The sequence below is a fragment of the Lissotriton vulgaris genome, chromosome 11 (assembly GCF_964263255.1).
Source record: "Lissotriton vulgaris chromosome 11, aLisVul1.2, whole genome shotgun sequence".
Classification (NCBI taxonomy): domain Eukaryota; kingdom Metazoa; phylum Chordata; class Amphibia; order Caudata; family Salamandridae; genus Lissotriton; species Lissotriton vulgaris.
Genome location: NC_141699.1, coordinates 110,360,486 through 110,380,394, shown reverse-complemented (window position 1 = coordinate 110,380,394; position 19,909 = coordinate 110,360,486). Strand labels below are relative to the sequence as shown.

The window sequence follows — 19,909 nt, the reverse complement described above, 5'->3', positions numbered from 1 at the left end:
GCTGCGAGCGTGCAGGGACTACCAGATCCAGGTGTCCCTGCGAGACCGATTCCATCTTCCGGTCCGCTCTCCCTCTAGCTCTGCCCCCCGCCCATCGGAGGGCCGATAAAATCACCTGTGCTGCCCTCGACCCCTGGGACACTTCGCCTGTTTGCCTGTTTTGCTACTAGCGCATCCTTGGACCTGCGCTTACCTCTTCACCTCAACGTTGCAGCTCGCCGAGGGTCCTGCTGCTGACTCTGCCTGCTCTGTGTTGGGGCACTCCAGGGCGAACCTTGGGCATTGGAAGGCTTGAGGGCTGCGAGCGTGCAGGGACTACCAGATCCAGGTGTCCCTGCGAGACCGATTCCATCTTCCGGTCCGCTCTCCCTCTAGCTCCGCCCCCCGCCCATCGGAGGGCCGATAAAATCACCTGTGCTGCCCTCGACCCCTGGGACACTTCGCCTGTTTGCCTGTTTTGCTACTAGCGCATCCTTGGACCTGCGCTTACCTCTTCACCTCAACGTTGCAGCTCGCCGCAGCCGCTCCGCGGGTGCCGCTTCGCCGAGGGTCCTGCTGCTGACTCTGCCTGCTCTGTGTTGGGGCACTCCAGGGCGAACCTTGGGCATTGGAAGGCTTGAGGGCTGCGAGCGTGCAGGGACTACCAGATCCAGGTGTCCCTGCGAGACCGATTCCATCTTCCGGTCCGCTCTCCCTCTAGCTCCGCCCCCCGCCCATCGGAGGGCCGATAAAATCACCTGTGCTGCCCTCGACCCCTGGGACACTTCGCCTGTTTGCCTGTTTTGCTACTAGCGCATCCTTGGACCTGCGCTTACCTCTTCACCTCAACGTTGCAGCTCGCCGCACCCGCTCCGCGGGTGCCGCTTCGCCGAGGGTCCTGCTGCTGACTCTGCCTGCTCTGTGTTGGGGCACTCCAGGGCGAACCTTGGGCATTGGAAGGCTTGAGGGCTGCGAGCGTGCAGGGACTACCAGATCCAGGTGTCCCTGCGAGACCGATTCCATCTTCCGGTCCGGTCTCCCTCTAGCTCCGCCCCCCGCCCATCGGAGGGCCGATAAAATCACCTGTGCTGCCCTCGACCCCTGGGACACTTCGCCTGTTTGCCTGTTTTGCTACTAGCGCATCCTTGGACCTGCGCTTACCTCTTCACCTCAACGTTGCAGCTCGCCGCACCCGCTCCGCGGGTGCCGCTTCGCCGAGGGTCCTGCTGCTGACTCTGCCTGCTCTGTGTTGGGGCACTCCAGGGCGAACCTTGGGCATTGGAAGGCTTGAGGGCTGCGAGCGTGCAGGGACTACCAGATCCAGGTGTCCCTGCGAGACCGATTCCATCTTCCGGTCCGCTCTCCCTCTAGCTCCGCCCCTCGCCCTTTCAAACTACCATAAACAGTGTGTGTTCTCCCGCAGCGCGGGACGCAGCTCGGGGCGAAGACCGGGCAAAGAGCGGGCCGTTTGAGGCCGTTCGAGTACGAGAGAGTCCGGTCCGGCCCACCCCCCTAACTGCTCCATCACGGCCATCTTCACATAGGCTCGTATCACGCTCTGATCCCCTCAAATCCACCCATTGGAAAATGAATACGCGATCTAACAAACAGAAAAAAGCCAAAAAAAATGGGATAGGAGACAAATTGCTTGGTCCAATGGACGATTTCCTCGCCAAAGCAAACACTTTCATCGATCAAAGCATAAGCTTAATCGAGGGGAGAGTTTCAACTGAACTCGCTATTGCTCGCCGATCCTCAATGGGACTACTAGCTACCGCAAGAACCCCAGATGCCCAGGCAACGCCAACTCCAACGACTGTGTCTGCGAACAGACACAGTCTCCCAAACAACGTAGACCTTTCTGCCACCCAACTCTCAGTAGCTTTCTCGGACAGTGACCTAGAAAAAACCCCAGACATCTTCCCTGACCCAACCCCTGAAGAAGTAAGGCAAACGAGAGGGAGGAGGGAGGGAGCCATCAAAAAAAGAAAAGTTAGCAAAAAACCAGACCACATCGAAAACACCGAAACGGCTGACCTCATAGTATTGGTAGGCGACACAAATCCAGCAGCATTTCCCCTTCACTCTGCCCCCCCGCCCAGTAATATAGCAATGATACATCAATTACCACACAATCTTCAAGACTTCCCAACCCCGGAACCAAAAAGCCCACGACAATTAGGAAAAGAAAGAGAATCAGCCAGATTAATTAAGGAGATAGCTTCTCTGCTGAACTCTTATATTCGCCCTTTAGAATCTAGACTTAGTAACATCGAGAGTCTAATTTCAAAAATCTCCAGTCCTCCCAAAATCACACCCCCACAAGTCTCTCTAAAGCCTTCTTCAGATTCTTCGACCATAACTCACCCAAACAAGAAATCGGTAACGTTGCCTCCTCCACAGACCAAAAAACAACCTACAGTAAAGGTTTCAACAGTACCAAATCCTCCCACCGTCCAAAAAACCACTCCCAAGTCCTTGACCATACCTCCACCACCCAACCCACTTCCCACACCAATAGTAAATACCCCAAGCATAAATACCCCTTCCTCTAAAACCCCCGTTACGACAAACCCCCCTGCCTCCATAACCCCAGCCATAACAAATATTAAACAAACAAAAACAAAAGGAACGCCGAAAGAGAATACCGATCAAAGACCCTCTGTAAACCTCCCCCCCGCGGCATGCCCATACGTAGTGGTCATGACAGGGGTCCCTGAACTTACTGGGGAGGGGGCTGAACCCAACTGGTCACTGAAGAATAAAGTACAGTATTGGCTGAACACTAATCGCCCTGTTCCCCAACACTGGAAAAGCACAATAGCCTCAGTCTCCCGGACCTCGTGGGTGGGACACAGAAAAAAAACCATCCGGGGTGACTGTGTAGTAATCACGTTTGAGGATCCAACCATAGCAGAATACATCTGCTCCTGGGAGTTTAATACCTCGGGGGGAATTGCCACAAGACCCTTGTCATACTTCTATCCAAAACGATATCACAACAATAACTATTCCCGTGATACCGATAGCATTTGGAGGAAACCAATACTACAGCCATGGGAGCTAGACGTCGCGGGTCTAAAATTAATGCCGCGACATAATGACCCTGACCACCCTTGGTGGCCATCAAACCAAAACCACCAGCAAAGAGAAGCCCCATGGCAGATCATGGGCCCACATAACAGATCCAGAAATTGGGAGCAGTGGGAGAGACCACCGCAGAATCCATATGGCACCAGCTACAGAGAGCCCACTAATGGGCAAAACTGGCAAGGGATACCGTTGATGAATCCTTTTAGCGGCCTGGAAATGGTCGATTGACAAAGAAGCAATTCCCCGGAGCCAGCACTAACAACTGAGGACTCGACTAACCCTATAACAGAATCTCCTCAAATCGAAAAACCACCTGTAGACAATGCACTCTCACTGTTACCTATCACCTTCTGGAATGTGGCAGGCCTCCGAAACAAAATAGAGGACGGCTCGGCCGCTGGTTTCTTGAAGGACTCACAAATCATTTGTCTACAAGAGACATGGACAATGACACCTTTACATCTTGCGGGTTATAGGACATTTTCATCCCCCGCCCTTCCCAGCATCGCAGGTAGACCTAAAGGGGGTCTGGTAATATACCTGGCTAACACAATTTCTGACTTGAAGATTACTAAGGTAGACCTAACTCCACACTTCCAGATTCTCACACTTACAATTGGGAAAAAATTTTGCTTTACAATAATAAACCTCTACAACAACTTAGAGGATGACATTTTTCTCAATGTTCTTTCACTAATTCAATTAAAAATAACCGATCATTGGCATGCCAAACAGAAAAAGGAAACACCGCAGATAATCTGGGGAGGAGACTTTAATATACACCCTTGCTACCTGAATGACACATGTGGGATAAAGGATGAAAATGATAACCCACTGGTACACTTTTCCCACACAGGAGTGGGGACTGTCATGAACAGAACATTAGCTGATCTGGATCTCCAAATTCTGAACCCTATGCAACAGCGGTATAGCAAACTAGAACCTACCTATAGAGGAAGGGGCCATGCGACCACCGTAGACTTTGTACTTGTGACAGAAGGCTTAAAAGACCATACCAAAAATTTTAAAATTCTGGAAAATAATCTTAGTGATCATTCTGCCTTAAACCTGAGCTTCTATATCCATCAACCAAGGTCACTGATGGCATCGATAGCAAACACGCTGGCGCAGAACAGACTGGAACTGGGGAAAAACAATGGTTATACCATAAAATGGGAAAAGGTGGACCCAAACGCACTAACAACACGGCTAGTAGAATCCTCCTACAACAGCTTTCTGATCTGCCTTGACCCTTACGCAGACCCAAAACAAATTCTGGAAAACTTCAGCATAATAATAGAGCAAGTTAAAAAATTGCTGACTAAAACACCTAGACAAAGTAAAATAAATTCCACAGGTTGGTTTAACCGAGACTGTACAAAAGCACAAACTAAATTAAGGAAAGCTCTCGGAAAACCAAATAGAGACGCAACAGAGATCCAAGCCCTCCAACGAGTGTACATCACTTCCAGAAAAGAGAGGAAAAAAGAACTGAAACTATCCCTGTGGAACGCCCTACATAAGAGCGCACTCCTAAAAGATAGTAAGACCTTCTGGAAGATTGTTAAATCACCCGCGCTAGCTGACTCTGCCGGTCCAAAAATAGATGTGGCCATTGACGAGGACGCGTGGGTGAACCACTTCTCAGAAATCTTCAAACTGACACCAAACAGCGAAGAAAATCACTTCAACATCCCTTTAGTCGCCTATCCAATAACCATGGACCTTGACATGCAGGACCTAGCATTGGCATTATCTTCAAGTAAAAGCGGGAAAGCTCCTGGCCCTGACGGGGTTCCAGTTGACTTGTTCAAACACCTGCCGGACTTATGGGTTCCAATACTGACAAGAGTCTGTTTAGCCACAATGGAACTCGGCCTGTTAGAGTCATGGTCCTCTTCAATTATGGTCCCAATTTTTAAGAAGGGGGACCGCCAGGACACAAAGTGCTACCGACCGATTTCGCTCCTAGATTCTCTGGGAAAAGTAGTTGGAAGAGTCCTCCTTGAAAAATTACAGCAATGGGTAGAAGATAAAACCATCCTCTCGGACTTACAGTTCGGGTTTAGGGAGGGCTTTGGGACAGTTGAACAGGCCCTAAACCTAAGTCTGTTAACTTCAAAATATACCCACGCTAAACCTGGCTCCATCTACATGGTCTACGTGGACTTGTCCTCCGCATTCGACTGCGTTTCGCATGCGAAGCTTTGGTCACTGCTGAGTGTAATGGGGGTCGACCCTCCCCTTCTGAACTTTCTGAGGGAACTATACAGTGAAGCCACGGCGAGAGTAAGATACGGAATAAACGGAGAACTGACAGCACCATTCAGGGTAGAGCGGGGAGTAAGGCAAGGGTGTGTCCTTGCTCCCTTTCTCTTTTCATTGTACACAAACGGCCTAGAAGAGTTCATGCTGCGAGGGGCGAGGGACCTCCCCAGTGTAAAAGGTCGCTTGATCCCCGCGCTCCTATATGCGGACGACGCAGTCATTCTAGCTCGCACCCCCAACGAACTGCAGAAATCTCTAACTAAATATGCAGACTTCATGGGAGCTTTGGATCTGCGTATCAACATCAAAAAAACGTTTGTTATGGTAGCTGGCGGATCAAGAAAAGCAACCAAGTCGATCTTTCTGAATGGTGAAAAAATTGAAAAGACCTCACAATACCCGTACCTAGGCATCATGATCGATGATGCCCTAAACTGGAAAGCGGCGGTTGAGACCAGGAGGCATCTCTTCAAAAGAGCAATCATGGCGCTGATAAAATTCTCTAACAAACTGGGAAAAAGAGCACCAGTAGAACTGCTCCAGATCTACGCTGCAAAATGCCAATCTATTGCATTATATGGAGCAGGGACTTGGGGTCACGTTTCCTCCAGCTCAATACAAAAAGAAGAGAACATTTTCATCAGTTTCCTTCTCTCAATTCCTAGAGGCACTTCCACCTACGCCTCACATTTAGAGCTGGGAATCCCTCACATTGAAGACTTAATAAAAATTCAACCTCTTCTGCTTTGGAGGCGAGCCTGGCTGTCGGAAAAAAACACTCTGACTAAAAGTATCCTACAGGACACTATGGATTTGGACCACACTCATAAAATCGCATGGCTCTCGTATGTCAGACACTTTTTTACTGACTTGGGTCTACAAAAGTACTTTCACACCCCAGATACTTTGAGAGAAACTTCTAAAAAAGAACTGAAACGACTTGCGTTGGGTCATTTGGAAACACTGAGACTGACTACGCAGATCACAAAAAAATCTGTTACCCACGCAATTATGACCCAGCAGTCCTCGAGAATTCAGTTATATCTGACCATGGAGCTAACAGTTTACGAGAAAATGCTCTTAACAAGATTCAGAATGAATCTTTTTTTCAGGCTGGTCACTTTCCCTGATAAAAACAACTGGAATGTACAGATAGACCCATGTCCATGCGACGACCTTTCCCAACAGTCCACCATACACACAGTACTGTTCTGTAAGTTTTATCATCCCCATCGGAAAATTTGGTTAATTCCCCTACTTAAAAAATGGGGCCACAGACAATGTCGCCCAGCCATGCTGGCACTCCAAACCCTGGACTCTGAGTGTACTGTCTATCATGTTTTAAACTTCTTAAAGTGTATTATGAGGCATCGAAACAACTTGTAAAACAGTGGACTAATTTGTATTAATATTTGAAAATGCAACTTTTTTTTAAAAAACGTCTATTCTAAATTGTACTTTTTAAACAAATCCAATTACCAATTTTGTATTATGTGATATCTTTTATGGTTTTGCAAATGCTAAAAAACCGAATAAAGATTATTATTATTATTATTATTATGTTCCCCGCGGATTAATAAATAAAAAAGCCGGACTGAAAATCATTGACACGGTGCCCTGCAGCCATGAACCTTTAAATACAACGATGGCAATAAATTGAAATTAAGTAAATTTTGAAAAAAATGTTTAAAGTTGTATAAAACGAATTTTAAGTCAATTCTTAGCAATGTTCTAACTGTTTTGTAAATGTTTTACTTAACCATGTACAAATAAAATTATTACCTTACCTTACCACCATCCCGGAATCCTGACTCCGATAGTGTGGAGAATCGCCTGGCCTGCCTCAGTACTATTATAAAAGACACAGTTGATCACAGGGAATGCCCTTAGAACCCTGTACCAGATCTTAAAATCTTTCACAACCCAAAGGTGTGTGACAACAAAGAGGCCATATCCCAAACCTTATGCGATAACATAGCAAATCACTTTACCCAGAAAATCAATACTATATGTAGTAAAATCACTGCGGCCAGTGGATCACAGAATAGTCCAAAGGTAGATTATTCACCGTTCATATCAAATGCCTTGATATTGGAGAACTTCCCGTTACTTACGCCCGAAGAGGTAGAATCACTACTAAAGAAAGTTCAATCTGGGTCTCCATTAGATGTTATCCCCGCTAGGACCACCTCCCTGCTCTCCAAGTAACTCGCTGCCCCTATTTGCTCCATTCCCAACAGCTCTATGAAGGAAGACAGGCTCCCTCTTGAATGGAAGGCAGCGCAGATTATTCCCATCCGCAAAAATCTTAAAGCTTGCATGGATGATGTATCCAACTATCGCCCTATTTCTATACTCCCCCTTCAGAGCAAGCTTCTGGAAAAGCACATTAACAAACACTTATCAGAATTTGTTTAAGCCTCGAACTGTCTCGATGTCTCTCAATCGGGCTTTTGGGCCAGACACAGTACAGAGTCTGCCCTGGTAGCAGTAACTGATAACATCAGAATGTATCTGGACAATGGTCAAGCAGTACTTTTGGTGCTGCTTGACCTATCTGCAGCCTTCAACACCATTTCCCACCGGACCCATAGGAGACTCCGGGTCATCGGCCTCCAAGAGAATGTGTTGAAATGGCTGTCAAACATTCTGTTTGATAGAACCCAGATGATTAATCTGGACCCTTTTTACTCCAAGAGTGACCAAGGGAGGACTTCAGGGCTCTTGCTTAGCCCTACTTTATTCAACATTTATGTCACTCCCTTGGCGGGATTGCTTAGGAATTTAGGATTCATTCCAATCTCCTATGCTGATGATACACAGCCCCTACTCTCCTTTGATGAAACTAATCCAAATACTCAGGCCACCTTTTCGGAGGGTATGAAGGTTATTGCTGATTGGATGAGTGACAACTTCCTCCAACTTAACGCAGGGAAATCGGAGATTATGCTGTTTGGGGAAGCGGAGATTATGCTGTTTGGGGAAGCTGGTGGCCAGAGGAATTGGAAAAAGAACAATTGATGGACAGAATGCAGAACAATTTCAAACATTCACACCAGTAGGGAGATCTAGGCCTAAATCCATAGTTTTTTTGCTCACCATGCCATTCCAGTTTGGACCCAGCCATATGCAAATCAGTCTTGCCCCTGCGCCCAATGGGAACAGTCCGGACGAACTGCCAATCCAGGTCCTACTGGACTGGAAACAAGCATCCTTGGACCGGTTTCGGGCTTTCAGCCCTCTTCAGCCAGGATAGCTTGACTCCAGTGTCATGGAGAGCGCTCCTATTCCAAAAAAGGTGGTCAAAAACCTGGGAGTCCGCATAGATCCGAAACTAACACTAGGAAAGCATGTCACCACCACTGCGGGGGCATGCTTTCCCACACTCGGTCTACTCCGAAGAGTCTTACCCCTTCTTACCCTCTTCTACACGGAAAACTCTGATCCAGACCTTCGTGTTAAGCTGCCTGGACTACTCAATGCCCTTCTGATCTCAGCCAACGAATTCTCCTTAAATTGCAGGTAGTCCAGAACACTGCAGCCCGCCTAGTTGCCAATGCCCCTCCTAGAACGGCCTCCCTACCCCTTTTACAACAACTGCATTGGCTCCTAGTGCGGAAGCGGATTAGATTTAAGATCTGCTGTATTGTTTATAAATCCCTACATGACCTGGGTCCCAGCTACCTATCAGAAAAATTTGTAAGGTACCTACCTTCCAGGTCCCTTCGGTCAGGGTCAAAATCTTTAATTTACACCCCACGATTTAAAAAAGCTTACTTGGGTGGTAAAGCTTTCTCCTACTTAGCCTACCTCTACTGGAACCAAATCCCCATTCATTTATGTCAATGCCCTGACTACCTGAAATTTGGAAAGCTGCTAAAAACTTCTTTGTTCTAAAGTGTGTCTTCCTGGTTGACGGTAGCAGTCACAGCACGGAGATAACCCTGATGGGGTAATTCGGGCGCTTTATAAATTAATAAATATCAAATAGCTTATGCACAAAGTTCAATAAATTAAGAATCTATTCCAGCCAAGATAGCTGTTGACCGTGTTCCAACCTTTGATAATTTAGCAGCTCATCATCAGGACAAGAACATAGTTGGACTGAGCACAGAAATTGCAAGATGCTGTAGAAGGGTAATAAAAGAATTACTGTCTTATACTGTTAGTGACTGGGTATTGATTGATATTTACAGTAGTCATCATATCAATGACACCGGAGTGTTCAATAAGTATCTTAAAGACTAGAAAGAATAGGCGACAACACCACTGTGTGCACACAGTAACTCTTTGTGCTGAGGCATCCTAAAAATAATAACAATCATACAAGCAAGATGAATATAGGACAAAAAACGCCATCAACAGCTACCCGGCCTGGAACAGTGGAAGCATTCTTCGTAAGGCGGTCATCTCTACTGAAAGCGCATCTGAAATTCATCCTTTTCATTTTGGCAATTGAAACCAACTGCTCACAGCGGGATCATGTACAAATAGTTTATTTATTTGGAATATAATCATTAATCCCCACGCTAAATTACACAATCAAAAACCTAATGTTCTATCATTAAAAATGTTAACTTAATTCAAACAAATAAGTAAATATTTTCCACTGTCCTCAAAATGATTTCACGGTGTTAAAGATTCAAAACTAGCATCATACCCTGCAGGACAAAAGGTCACAGTGATCAGGAGGAGTAAGTGAAGGAGAACATTTAGCAGATATGACAGTGAAAGTGGAAGCCTTTGCCACTGTTTCCATTTGTATCTTTAAGATTGCTCACATCTGCACCCTCAACTCTGTTCACTACCGATGTAGCTTAATATTTAGATCAGACCAAGGATATTATGTCAGATACCAGTAAGTGCTGCTTTATCGCCAAGAAAGCATGTTTCCAAAAGGAGTGAGAATAAAGAAGGGCATTTATCTGATATATCAATCAACCTGGTGAGGGAGGAGTGAGACTTCTCTGCCTTACCAGAAGCTGTCAAATCAGTGATTTTCACCTAAGGAGAATGATAGTCCCAGGAACCAGTTTTATCGGGTAATGCTACGAACAAGAGTATATCTGATACTCTCTGCCTGCAGCTCTCCGTGTGATAGTCAACCATGACTCTTTGATATCTTACCAGGGAATTGCCTAAAAATCAACATCATAGCTCTCTGATGTGTCATCCAAGCCTAATCTCTTGGAAGCCTATCCTGATGTCTCTTTCGGGCTCTCTTCAATCGGGGATCCCATAACTGTCTCATTGATTCCTTTCTAGTACCCACTGGTTCCGCCAACACGGTTTGCTCCACAGCATGTGGAAAAAGGGATCCAGTAATGTTTTCTATCCAGGTTCTGTCCTCTCATGGCGCTGCCAAAGCCAGAAGGAGCTTACAGGTTTTTTTCATGCTTGTTTCTGATGCTTCGGGTCCTCTATTTCCAATGTGAGCTCCATGTTATGGTGGTTGATGACATGACAAGTTTCTTTAAGGTGCTGTTTTCTGAACATACTCATAGTTCAGTGCTTTTGATTCACACTCTGTCTCTGCTGTTTTCTTTCAATCTATCCTCATGCAAGGCCCCCAGTTCACTTAAGAATGCTGACAATGGAAACGGACCAAATGCCGGTAATATCTTTTTATACATCACAAGCTCCGATGAATCTATCCAGAGACTATTACAAATATTTCTGGGTTGGCCAATCTGGATTGAGAATTAACTGTGAGAAACCGATACATTACCCCATAGGAGATGAGTGCCCTGGATAAAATACTATGTCCTCATTCAGCATTAAGGCAGACAGCTTCAAGTGCTTAGGGATATAAGTTTTTGAGCTAAACTTAAAACTATTGCTGGATCTTTTATGGCAAAGATGGCTTGTTGAGACTTTCCTGTTATCACAAATAGGTAAAATGATGGCCCAAATGTCTCTATGTTAAAATGCAAAACGCATTTTAACATAAAGACAATAAAGAAATTATATTGAGACTTTTGTATGGGAGGGTGTGGCACACACAATTTCAATGCAGACCCTTAATAGTGGCTTTTATGTTGGTTGGGCAATCCCACTACTGCCTCGCTGCACATTTGGTAATAGTCAGTGAATGGGCCTTTAATGACCAGATTGAATCTCAGTAATGGTGAACAGACTTCTAATTGGTCAGATAATTGGCCACATTATCTGTATGGGGAAAGCTAATTGATACCCTTGCCTTCTCGAATGGAGGTGGCAGGTAAGTCATGGGAAAAGGCAACCCAGTGGCACAGGATGGAAAAGGAAAGTAACAAAGGCCCTATTATAGAATGAGAAACGTATGACAGAGGTCAGCAATCTAACATGCTTCAAAAAGTGGAATGTTGTTGGCATAACTAAGGTAAAGACTTATGGGCACCATGCTATTCTGTCTTCTTCCTCTCTAAATAACTCATTTGAGATACCTCCGGCCCAATTCTTTATCTGTCTCCAATAACATCATCCCATAAGGCAATATGCAAAGATAGAGTAAAACGTACCTGATTATTCCCTTTCAGAAACACAAAATTGACTAATTCAGCCTCAAAGACATGCAAAACATTGAAGTGTAATGTTAAACAAACACTGGCCAAAGCTAACTTGCACAGATATATGGGGCTAATGTACAAAGATTAACAAAGAAACCTGAATGTGCCCAAGAGACATAGCTATAGAAGTACATTTTTGGCTTGTGTAATTAAAAATACTACATTGGGCTATCTTTCCAGAACACAGAAGAAATTGTTTGGATATCGTGTCAGAACGGAATGCTTGAGGGAATGCAGGCAAGAATTCTCATACTATCATATAACATGGCAGTGCCTCTTTTTGAAGAATTGTGTTAAAAATATGCACAAAACAATAGGCACTCCAATAGAAATACCTTTATGATTGCCCTTATGGGTATATGGGAAGATTTAGAAGACTCAAAATATAATCGGATGATGAATGTAGCATTGATGAAGAGCCATGGCTCATAAATGGTGTACCATAAGCTTTCCGTCTCAAGAACAATTCCACACAAATCTTGGTTGGTGCATGGAGGCTGCAAAAATGGTACTCCAGGGTATAGGCTGGGGACCTCAAGGTTATACTCTGGAATTGATTGAGGAACAAGAAATACAAGTAAAAGTGTGTATATTGCACAAATAACTCGTAAGTGTGTAACGTTGACCCCCTGCAGTTGATTTATAAGTGGAAAATGCTGTATTTAAGTTGGTATGCTGCTGTAATACAATTCCTTTATGTTTTGATGTATACTGAATATTGAAAAGACAATAGAACTAATTTAGACAAAAAATAATGCTGACACCAAACCATACATATGGATCAAGAGCTGGTCTGAATGGAGACACCATCTCTGGGGCCAAATCGGTCGATGGTATTCTGGATCATAGGACAGTGTGGTTCTACCTTAAGCAATTAATGCCTTCCCTGCTAGAGAGAGGAGTCTGCAAGCCCTTGATTATGATTAGCCCAGTCCTTATGACATGCTGCATTTACTCCTGTTAAAGAACAAATGTGAATAATAGTTTTTTGGACAAAGCATCACACCATCACAATTTTTCGCAAGGTATATTTAGGTAAGACAGTCCCGATGAAATTTACTGGGGAAAAAATGTGGGATAAATATCGGAGTATGCAGAAAGTGGTGTGGAAAGCACCTACATCAGACTGTTAGGCTCCATTTTGGGGCAAAATGGATAATTAATACTATTTATTGCACCCAATAAATCCCAATCTCTGCAGTGCTCTAATGTGAGCTTAAGAGTATTTTTGCTAATGGTTTGTATACAGCAGCCACATAAATTTGGCAAAACCTGTACTCCTTTGCAATTGTATACAGAAACAGATCGAAAACACCTTAACAAACAAGGGGTCTTATATTCAAAGATGGTTTTCGGTCACAAAGAAGGCTCCTATTTGCAAAATCTGAGCCTTTGCTACCACAAATACCTTTTGTGGATGTTCGAAACTCATATTGTGATTCAGTAACTTCTTACCGAATTGCAAAACAGGTTTGCGACTACATACAGAATCACAAGTTTAAAGGAGTGTGTTTAGGGTATGCCTTCCAAGTTGCAATTTCTAATGGTATTTACCAATGCTTTGCAATCTGAGTTGGGGCCGTAATTCATTGATCCTTTACCGACACCTCAAAGCAGGAGGTAATACCCTTTGTGAATGTTGGTAAAAAACAATTTTTTAGACGTAGGCAGCTCACTGGCTAATAAAAGTTTTTTGTTTTTTTTTAAATGCATCCTGTTTTTCTATAAAGAAAACAGGCTGCATTTGAAGAAAGATAGTTTTATTTGAAACCCCAGCAGGCCACCATACATGTGATGGCAGCGATTCGTACTGGGTTTTAATTTACGATCAACCTCATGTACATTGAGGTGAGTCAAATTGTGACCCCCTACAAATCGAAATTTTGTGAACCAACAAGTTTGAACGTATGTTGGTTCGCCAAAAAATCAATGCATTCGGCAAAAGTCAGTGCGCAAATTGCGACCACTTTTACTGAATGCTTAGTACGACCATAAGGCCCAAAGTTATTTGCACCTCATAGTATCTGAAGTCAAAATCATTGGTGATGGAACCTGCTCAGAGCATAGAAAAACAACTAGGTTTTTTTTACTCCTGTGGACAAATATGTGAAATTCCTTTAACTCACTGAGAAGAAAGTTAACTAAACTCCTATCTCTTGCTTCTCACACAAAGCCTGATTTCCACCAGAATAAGGAGGCAGGGTTTCACAAACCACCAAGGAAGCTAATGACCTTGTTGTTTTTCGACATAGTGAGCTTGTCTCTAAGCGATGAACGTTAACATGGACTTTGATGCCTGTATGCAGGTTTGTCATTCCTTATTCTAATGCCTAGACCTTGCCTTTTATAGGATTGAACACTTTGCTTCCTTCACAGATAAACAGTGGTCCAGTTGCCCAAATATTAAGATGTGACAGGCAATTCACTATCAGTAGTATCAATTGGTTTTCATACTCCTTAACACTATCCATGCTTTTGCTCCTTTCTGCAGGGCCAAAATAATCTGTGTGGGTGCATAAGATATAAGAAGCTAATCCTGCTCTAGACATGAGAAACACAATGCCAAAATTAAATAAGCATCATCAAATCTCTTGTTTGTAACAACCATCGATTTGCAACTCTAATCCCGACCCTACAAAATTTAACATTCCCTAATGGCCTTCAGGAAACCACTAAAAACTATCTTCTGTCATTATCTTGAAAATCCTTAAATCCTATTTTCTTGAATCACCTACAAAAATAACTAAATTGTATTCTTCTTCCTCAACATCTCGAAATGTGTTATTTCCCGACATAACTTCCACTACCTCTCCTTTACCTCACTCTCAATCCCTCTCTATCAGTTTTTGTTTGGAGTGGTTTCCAGTATTACAAGATTTCTGTCTTAACGCTATGATGTTTCTTGTAGTAACCTATGGGATCAATCATTTGTTCCATGTAAAACACTGTCATGTTACCAGGCTTTGTTCATGCTGTATATAACCAATTAAAAATTAAGGAGGGCTAATTACCACTAGTGCAAGGATAGCTATTGTACATAACATGTTACTCATTCTTATTCTAGTTTTCATGTTATTACAGGTGATGCAGAGAGTGAAAGTGGTTCCCAGGAAGAAGCTGTTCTGAGACGAGAGCTGGTGGCTGAGCTTGGACAGATCCAGCGGAAAATGCAACAATACCTGGATAACAAAGCAAATCTCAAGTATGTTAGGGCAAATTGTAATTTATTCTTTTAGAGACACTGCACTCCCTCCCAGCCATGGTCAGTGGTGGAACAGTAACCCACCTCTGTTGGCTCTTGTGTAGATTTACATGCATATTTGAATATTCTAGGGATATTGTTCTCGCTTACCACCCAGGCAAACCTATTAAACCCAGGCACTTCTGAAAACTAAACACCCAGGGGAGTTCAGTTCAAGATGTATAAAAACAAACAATTTCATTACATTCAGTTAGGGAAAGTTCTGGAAACTTGGGAGATCCACAGATTTCTCAACACTCAGTGTTCACAAAGGTCTCACAAAAATAAAAACAGTACCCCACTTGTGTGGCTGGGCCTTCCACCAGCGTACAAAACACCCCAAAATGAGATGTGGAGACATCCAATCTCCCCAATCAAAACCAATTCTTTCACATGAATACTTCTAATTGAAGATTCCACTCTCTGGAGCCAGTAGATTGTTCAGCATAGCCCCTGCATTGCTGGCAGGTGGCCCCACTCTGCCCCAGAAGTGATGACCGGAGCTGTATAAAAGCACCACACAAGCGCACTGACGTCAATACCTTCCTTACTACGTCTTCTTACCTTGATCCGAAGGTAGATCTTAACTTTTACTTGTCAATTGACAAGCTCTTTTTTCTGACAATTGTTTTGCAGTGCGGAAGGAAACATGTCCCCTCCTACAACTAAAGAGTTTAAATCTTGGTGGAATTGTTGCAAGTAGATGTCTGTGTCCAATCGCCAGTGAGGTATGCCTCACGGTATTTACGGTAGGGGCACGCCTACAAGTTCTGCGATGTGTGTCCCCTTAAGCACCTGAAGGAGATTTGGGATTGCGTAGCCAGGATGTACATCACTAAAAAGAGTTGCATAAGTCCCGTTTGTTCTTGAAGTCAAAAGCGCAGACCTCTCATTCCTGCTCCCACAACAGGTCTTCATCGCGGTCCATGTCTCTGGGTAAGTCAAAGTCCCAAAAAAACTAAGAAATTCAAGCAGGCCTCATCCAGCCTTGCTACTTTTGCTACAAGGATGTTACTATGCCCCATAGCCCATTCCGCAGCTGATCCTGATGCACCCAGAATTTCCAGTGCTGTTAGTGAGGTTGCAACATAAGGAAGCCATGTTGCGTATCTTTGACATCCTTTTGGCTCCCTCTGGCATGCCTTTGGGCTACATGGATCCAGGCAGGCCTCTAGTTGGGTGACTGTTGTCAGGTTCTGCCTTTGACACAGACTGTGCTTCCCAACACCTTTCCCCTTTGGTTCGACCTCTGACTCCAGAGTAGTCTCCATATCCAGCTTCACGACCCACGCCTGTTCCTGCCACGTTGATGCCAGAGGAGGACGCCGATCCTATTGTACTGTCTGACTCTGAACCAAATCCGTCTCAACCGCAGCCGTGGTCAGGTCCTGGAACAGTTTTGATACAAACAGCCCCTGTTCACTCTGACTTGGACAAAAGACCTTTGCCTAGAAGCCACCCTCAACAAACTTTTATATTGAATTCTGACCAAAGGTTTTGGTAACAATGGAAATGAAGATGAATTTCCCCCACAATATGATGATGACAATTTTTATTTGGACCTACCGGAGCCCAGTGGATTGGACACTTCCCTGACACGGGGCTGTGTTTTCCCCCTGAATGATTGACAGACGAAAGATCCTCCTTTGGCAATGGTCATCAGACAGGCTGCTGAAGTCTTGCACTTACAATTGCCGTCAGTTGAAGTGAAAACCAGTGTACTCACTGACATTTTTTAGCCCGGGCAATCCTTGTCTGAGCCCTTGCTGCCATTCATCAAAGCGCAAACTGATAACCTCATGAGCATCTGAGCTAAAATCTTGTTCTTGCCCACCTGTAAAGAGACATGAAGGACAATGTCACTGACGTGCTCTGGGTGACCCTATGTTTTTTGAGGCAACTCACTACTCCAGAGAGTCTGGTGGCTCAGACTTCCACTAGCAAAATCAATCAAAAGTTATTTTTTTGTGATCCCTATGGAAAGAGTCAAAGAGAATTTAGACATTATGGAAACAAGTTTTCTCTTCCACTAACCTCGCCTTTTGGTCATTGAGCGCTAACTGTTTGTAAGAAAGGTAGTCTCACACCCCACACGTTATGAGACATGGTTGCAAAGTGCATGCCAGCAGACCTGGATGAATTCTGCACCAACTTGGTACAGACCATTCTGGATGGCCAGGTTGCAGCCAAATATGTCATACGATCAGGCTTGGACAATACAGACTTTTTCAACGGAGCAGTTGGCACTACTAGCATGGTGCTCTGGTACCATGCGTAGAAGGTCCACAGGGTTCTTGGGTGACATCCAGGTATTGCTCAAGATAAGAATTTTGGCGCGTGTCAGATATTTGGTAAGAAGGTTGAATCCGCTGTAGAGCGCACTAAAGAAAGCAGAGCCAAAGTGCACTCCAGCTGTCTCTCCACGGCCATAGTTTTGCCCCATTCGAGTCATTGCCTGGGGTTTTGCTTATGGGCAACGCTAAAACCCGCCACCCCAAATGGCACTCCATTCCTTTCAAGGTTGGGGTAATCCAGCAGACAATATCAGAGTCCCGCAGGGACAGCGAACCTCAGTCCCCCGCCCCTCTGGCAGCATCCTCTAAGCCTCTTTAGTTTGCCTTAGCAGCACACAACCAAGGTTGGCAAGCCATAACATGTAATAGGTGGTTCCTTCAGGTAGTTCAATGGGGCTACATCCTACCATTCCTTTCCGATCTGGCAACTCTTCCACCTACATCAGAGTGTCTTTCTAATAGTCACTAGTCCATTTTGCTGCAAGAAGTTCAGGCTCTTTTGGCAAAATGAGTCATACAGAGCCAGGCCCCAGGCATCAGAACTAAATGCTACTTCCCGTATTTCCTTATGCTGAAAAAAGTTGCATGCCTTTGTACTAGTTTAGATCTTAGACCTTCTCTCTCTTTCTGCAGAGTACAAATTCAAGAGGCTCACGTTGGCCCATGTTCTGTGTGCCTTGGAAATGCAAGGCACCTATCTCAACGTTCCCTTTTTGCAGGCCCACAGGAGGTCCTTGCAGTTCAAGAGAGGCTGGGAGCATTTTCAGTTTAAAGTAATCGCTTTGATCCTTACCAGGGGCCCTTGGGAATTCACAACGGTGATATCTGTGGTCGCAGCATAAATTCAAAGGTCAGATGTTCCAGTTATCCCGTACCTTGAGGACTTGCTGTTGAAGTTGAGCTATTTCCTATACCTTATTCCATGATCCTGTTCTGCAGGGCCACAGGTGCTACTTGCAGTTCAAGGTGGGCCATGAGCATTTCAATGTTCTGTGCTCCCCTTTGATCTCTTCTGTCCCCCTCGCCTGTTCACAAAGGTGATGGCAGTGGTTGTAGCATATATTTGGAGGCTGGGGTGTACCAGTGTTCCCCTATCTCGACTGACTGATGAAGGTGGGCTTGCCAAACTCAGTCATGGACCACCTCCAGACGACAGCACACCTCCTGACATCTTTGGGGTCCATTATCAAAATGCTGAAGTCACACTTGACTCATGAGAGGTTGCCTTTCATTTGAGTCATGCTTGATACTGGGCATTGCTGGGCTCCCCTCCAGATCAGTTTCTAGGACATTTGAGTTCTGATCCCGATTTTTCATCCTTGTTCCTGTGTCTCAGTGAGGGTGGCTCTTAGACTTCTTGGACTATTGTCCTCCTGCAATCTGCTTGTCGACCAAGCCAGGTGGAATATGCAAACTCTGCAGTGGGCTCTGATGTATGTGGGCGCAACACTAAGGGTATTTGTCAGACTCTATCCAGTTTTTAAAAGAGACTGTAAATGATCTGCATTGGGAATGTTCAACCGAAGTTGGACCAGCAGCAGACTCCTCTCTCAGCTCAACCCATAGTTCACAGTAGTGCTAAATGCATCACTGCTGGGTTCGGGAGGTTATCTGTCAGAGGTGGAAATCAGAGGACTCTCTTCTCTAGTGGAGACCAGTCTCCACATTAGATTGTTGGAGCTGTGGGCCATCCACTTGTCGTTGAAAGTCTTCCTGCTATCCAAGGTGAGACTGGTTCAGTACTCATGGACAACACCACCACCATGTGGTATTACAACAAGCAGGAGGAATGAGGTCCTGGGTCCTGGGCCCTGTGCCACTGAAACTTTCTGCATTGTCACGGCATTTCCCTAATCACCTGGAATTATCTTTAACCCCTTCCATGCTCATGACGAGCTCAGCTCGTCATGAGGCACGGTTGAGCTGTGCTGATGACAAGCTGAGCTCGTCATGTAAAATGATAATAAAAAAAAGTCAGCACAGGAGGGGAAAACACCTAGCAGCCAAGGGGTTAAACAACAGGGCGGACTAACTCCAGCAACGATGCATAGCAGATTATGAATGGCAATTACACCCGGAGAAAACTTCAGGACACTCCTTGGAGTAGCAGATGTACTTTATAAATATTCTTACATAGTCCTAGATAGCGCAGGGTGCCTTTCAGTAATGGGGAGAATCTGGCTTTACAACCACGAGAACGCAGAATGTCAACCCTTTTGCGTGCTGGAGTATCAGGAAGGCTCTCTCATAGCCGTGTTCCTCCAAGAGTGGAGCGGTGGACTGCTGTCTACCTTCCTGGTACTCACTCACCTGAGTGCTGAAGATCAGGAACGCCTGGGACCAAATCATCCTAGTTATTCCAGATTGGGTCAGGAGGTATCTGGAACTTCTGGGCATGAACAGCTGTCCTCAGATCATGCTGCTGCTTTGGGAGGCTCTTCTGTTGCAACTGCAGGGGCTTTGCAATCTACACTTCCATGTGTGGC

General features: G+C 44.9%; 1 protein-coding gene across 1 annotated transcript in view; it reads left to right on the top strand.

Annotated features, from left to right (window-relative positions):
* Window positions 1-19,909, top strand: part of SFI1 (SFI1 centrin binding protein) — a 597,461-nt gene that overhangs the window by 433,999 nt on the left and 143,553 nt on the right. Inside the window, exon 29 of the mRNA XM_086942824.1 lies at window positions 14,970-15,090. Within this exon, the coding sequence (XP_086798950.1) occupies window positions 14,970-15,090 (121 nt within the window). The remainder of the gene's footprint in view (window positions 1-14,969; window positions 15,091-19,909) is intronic.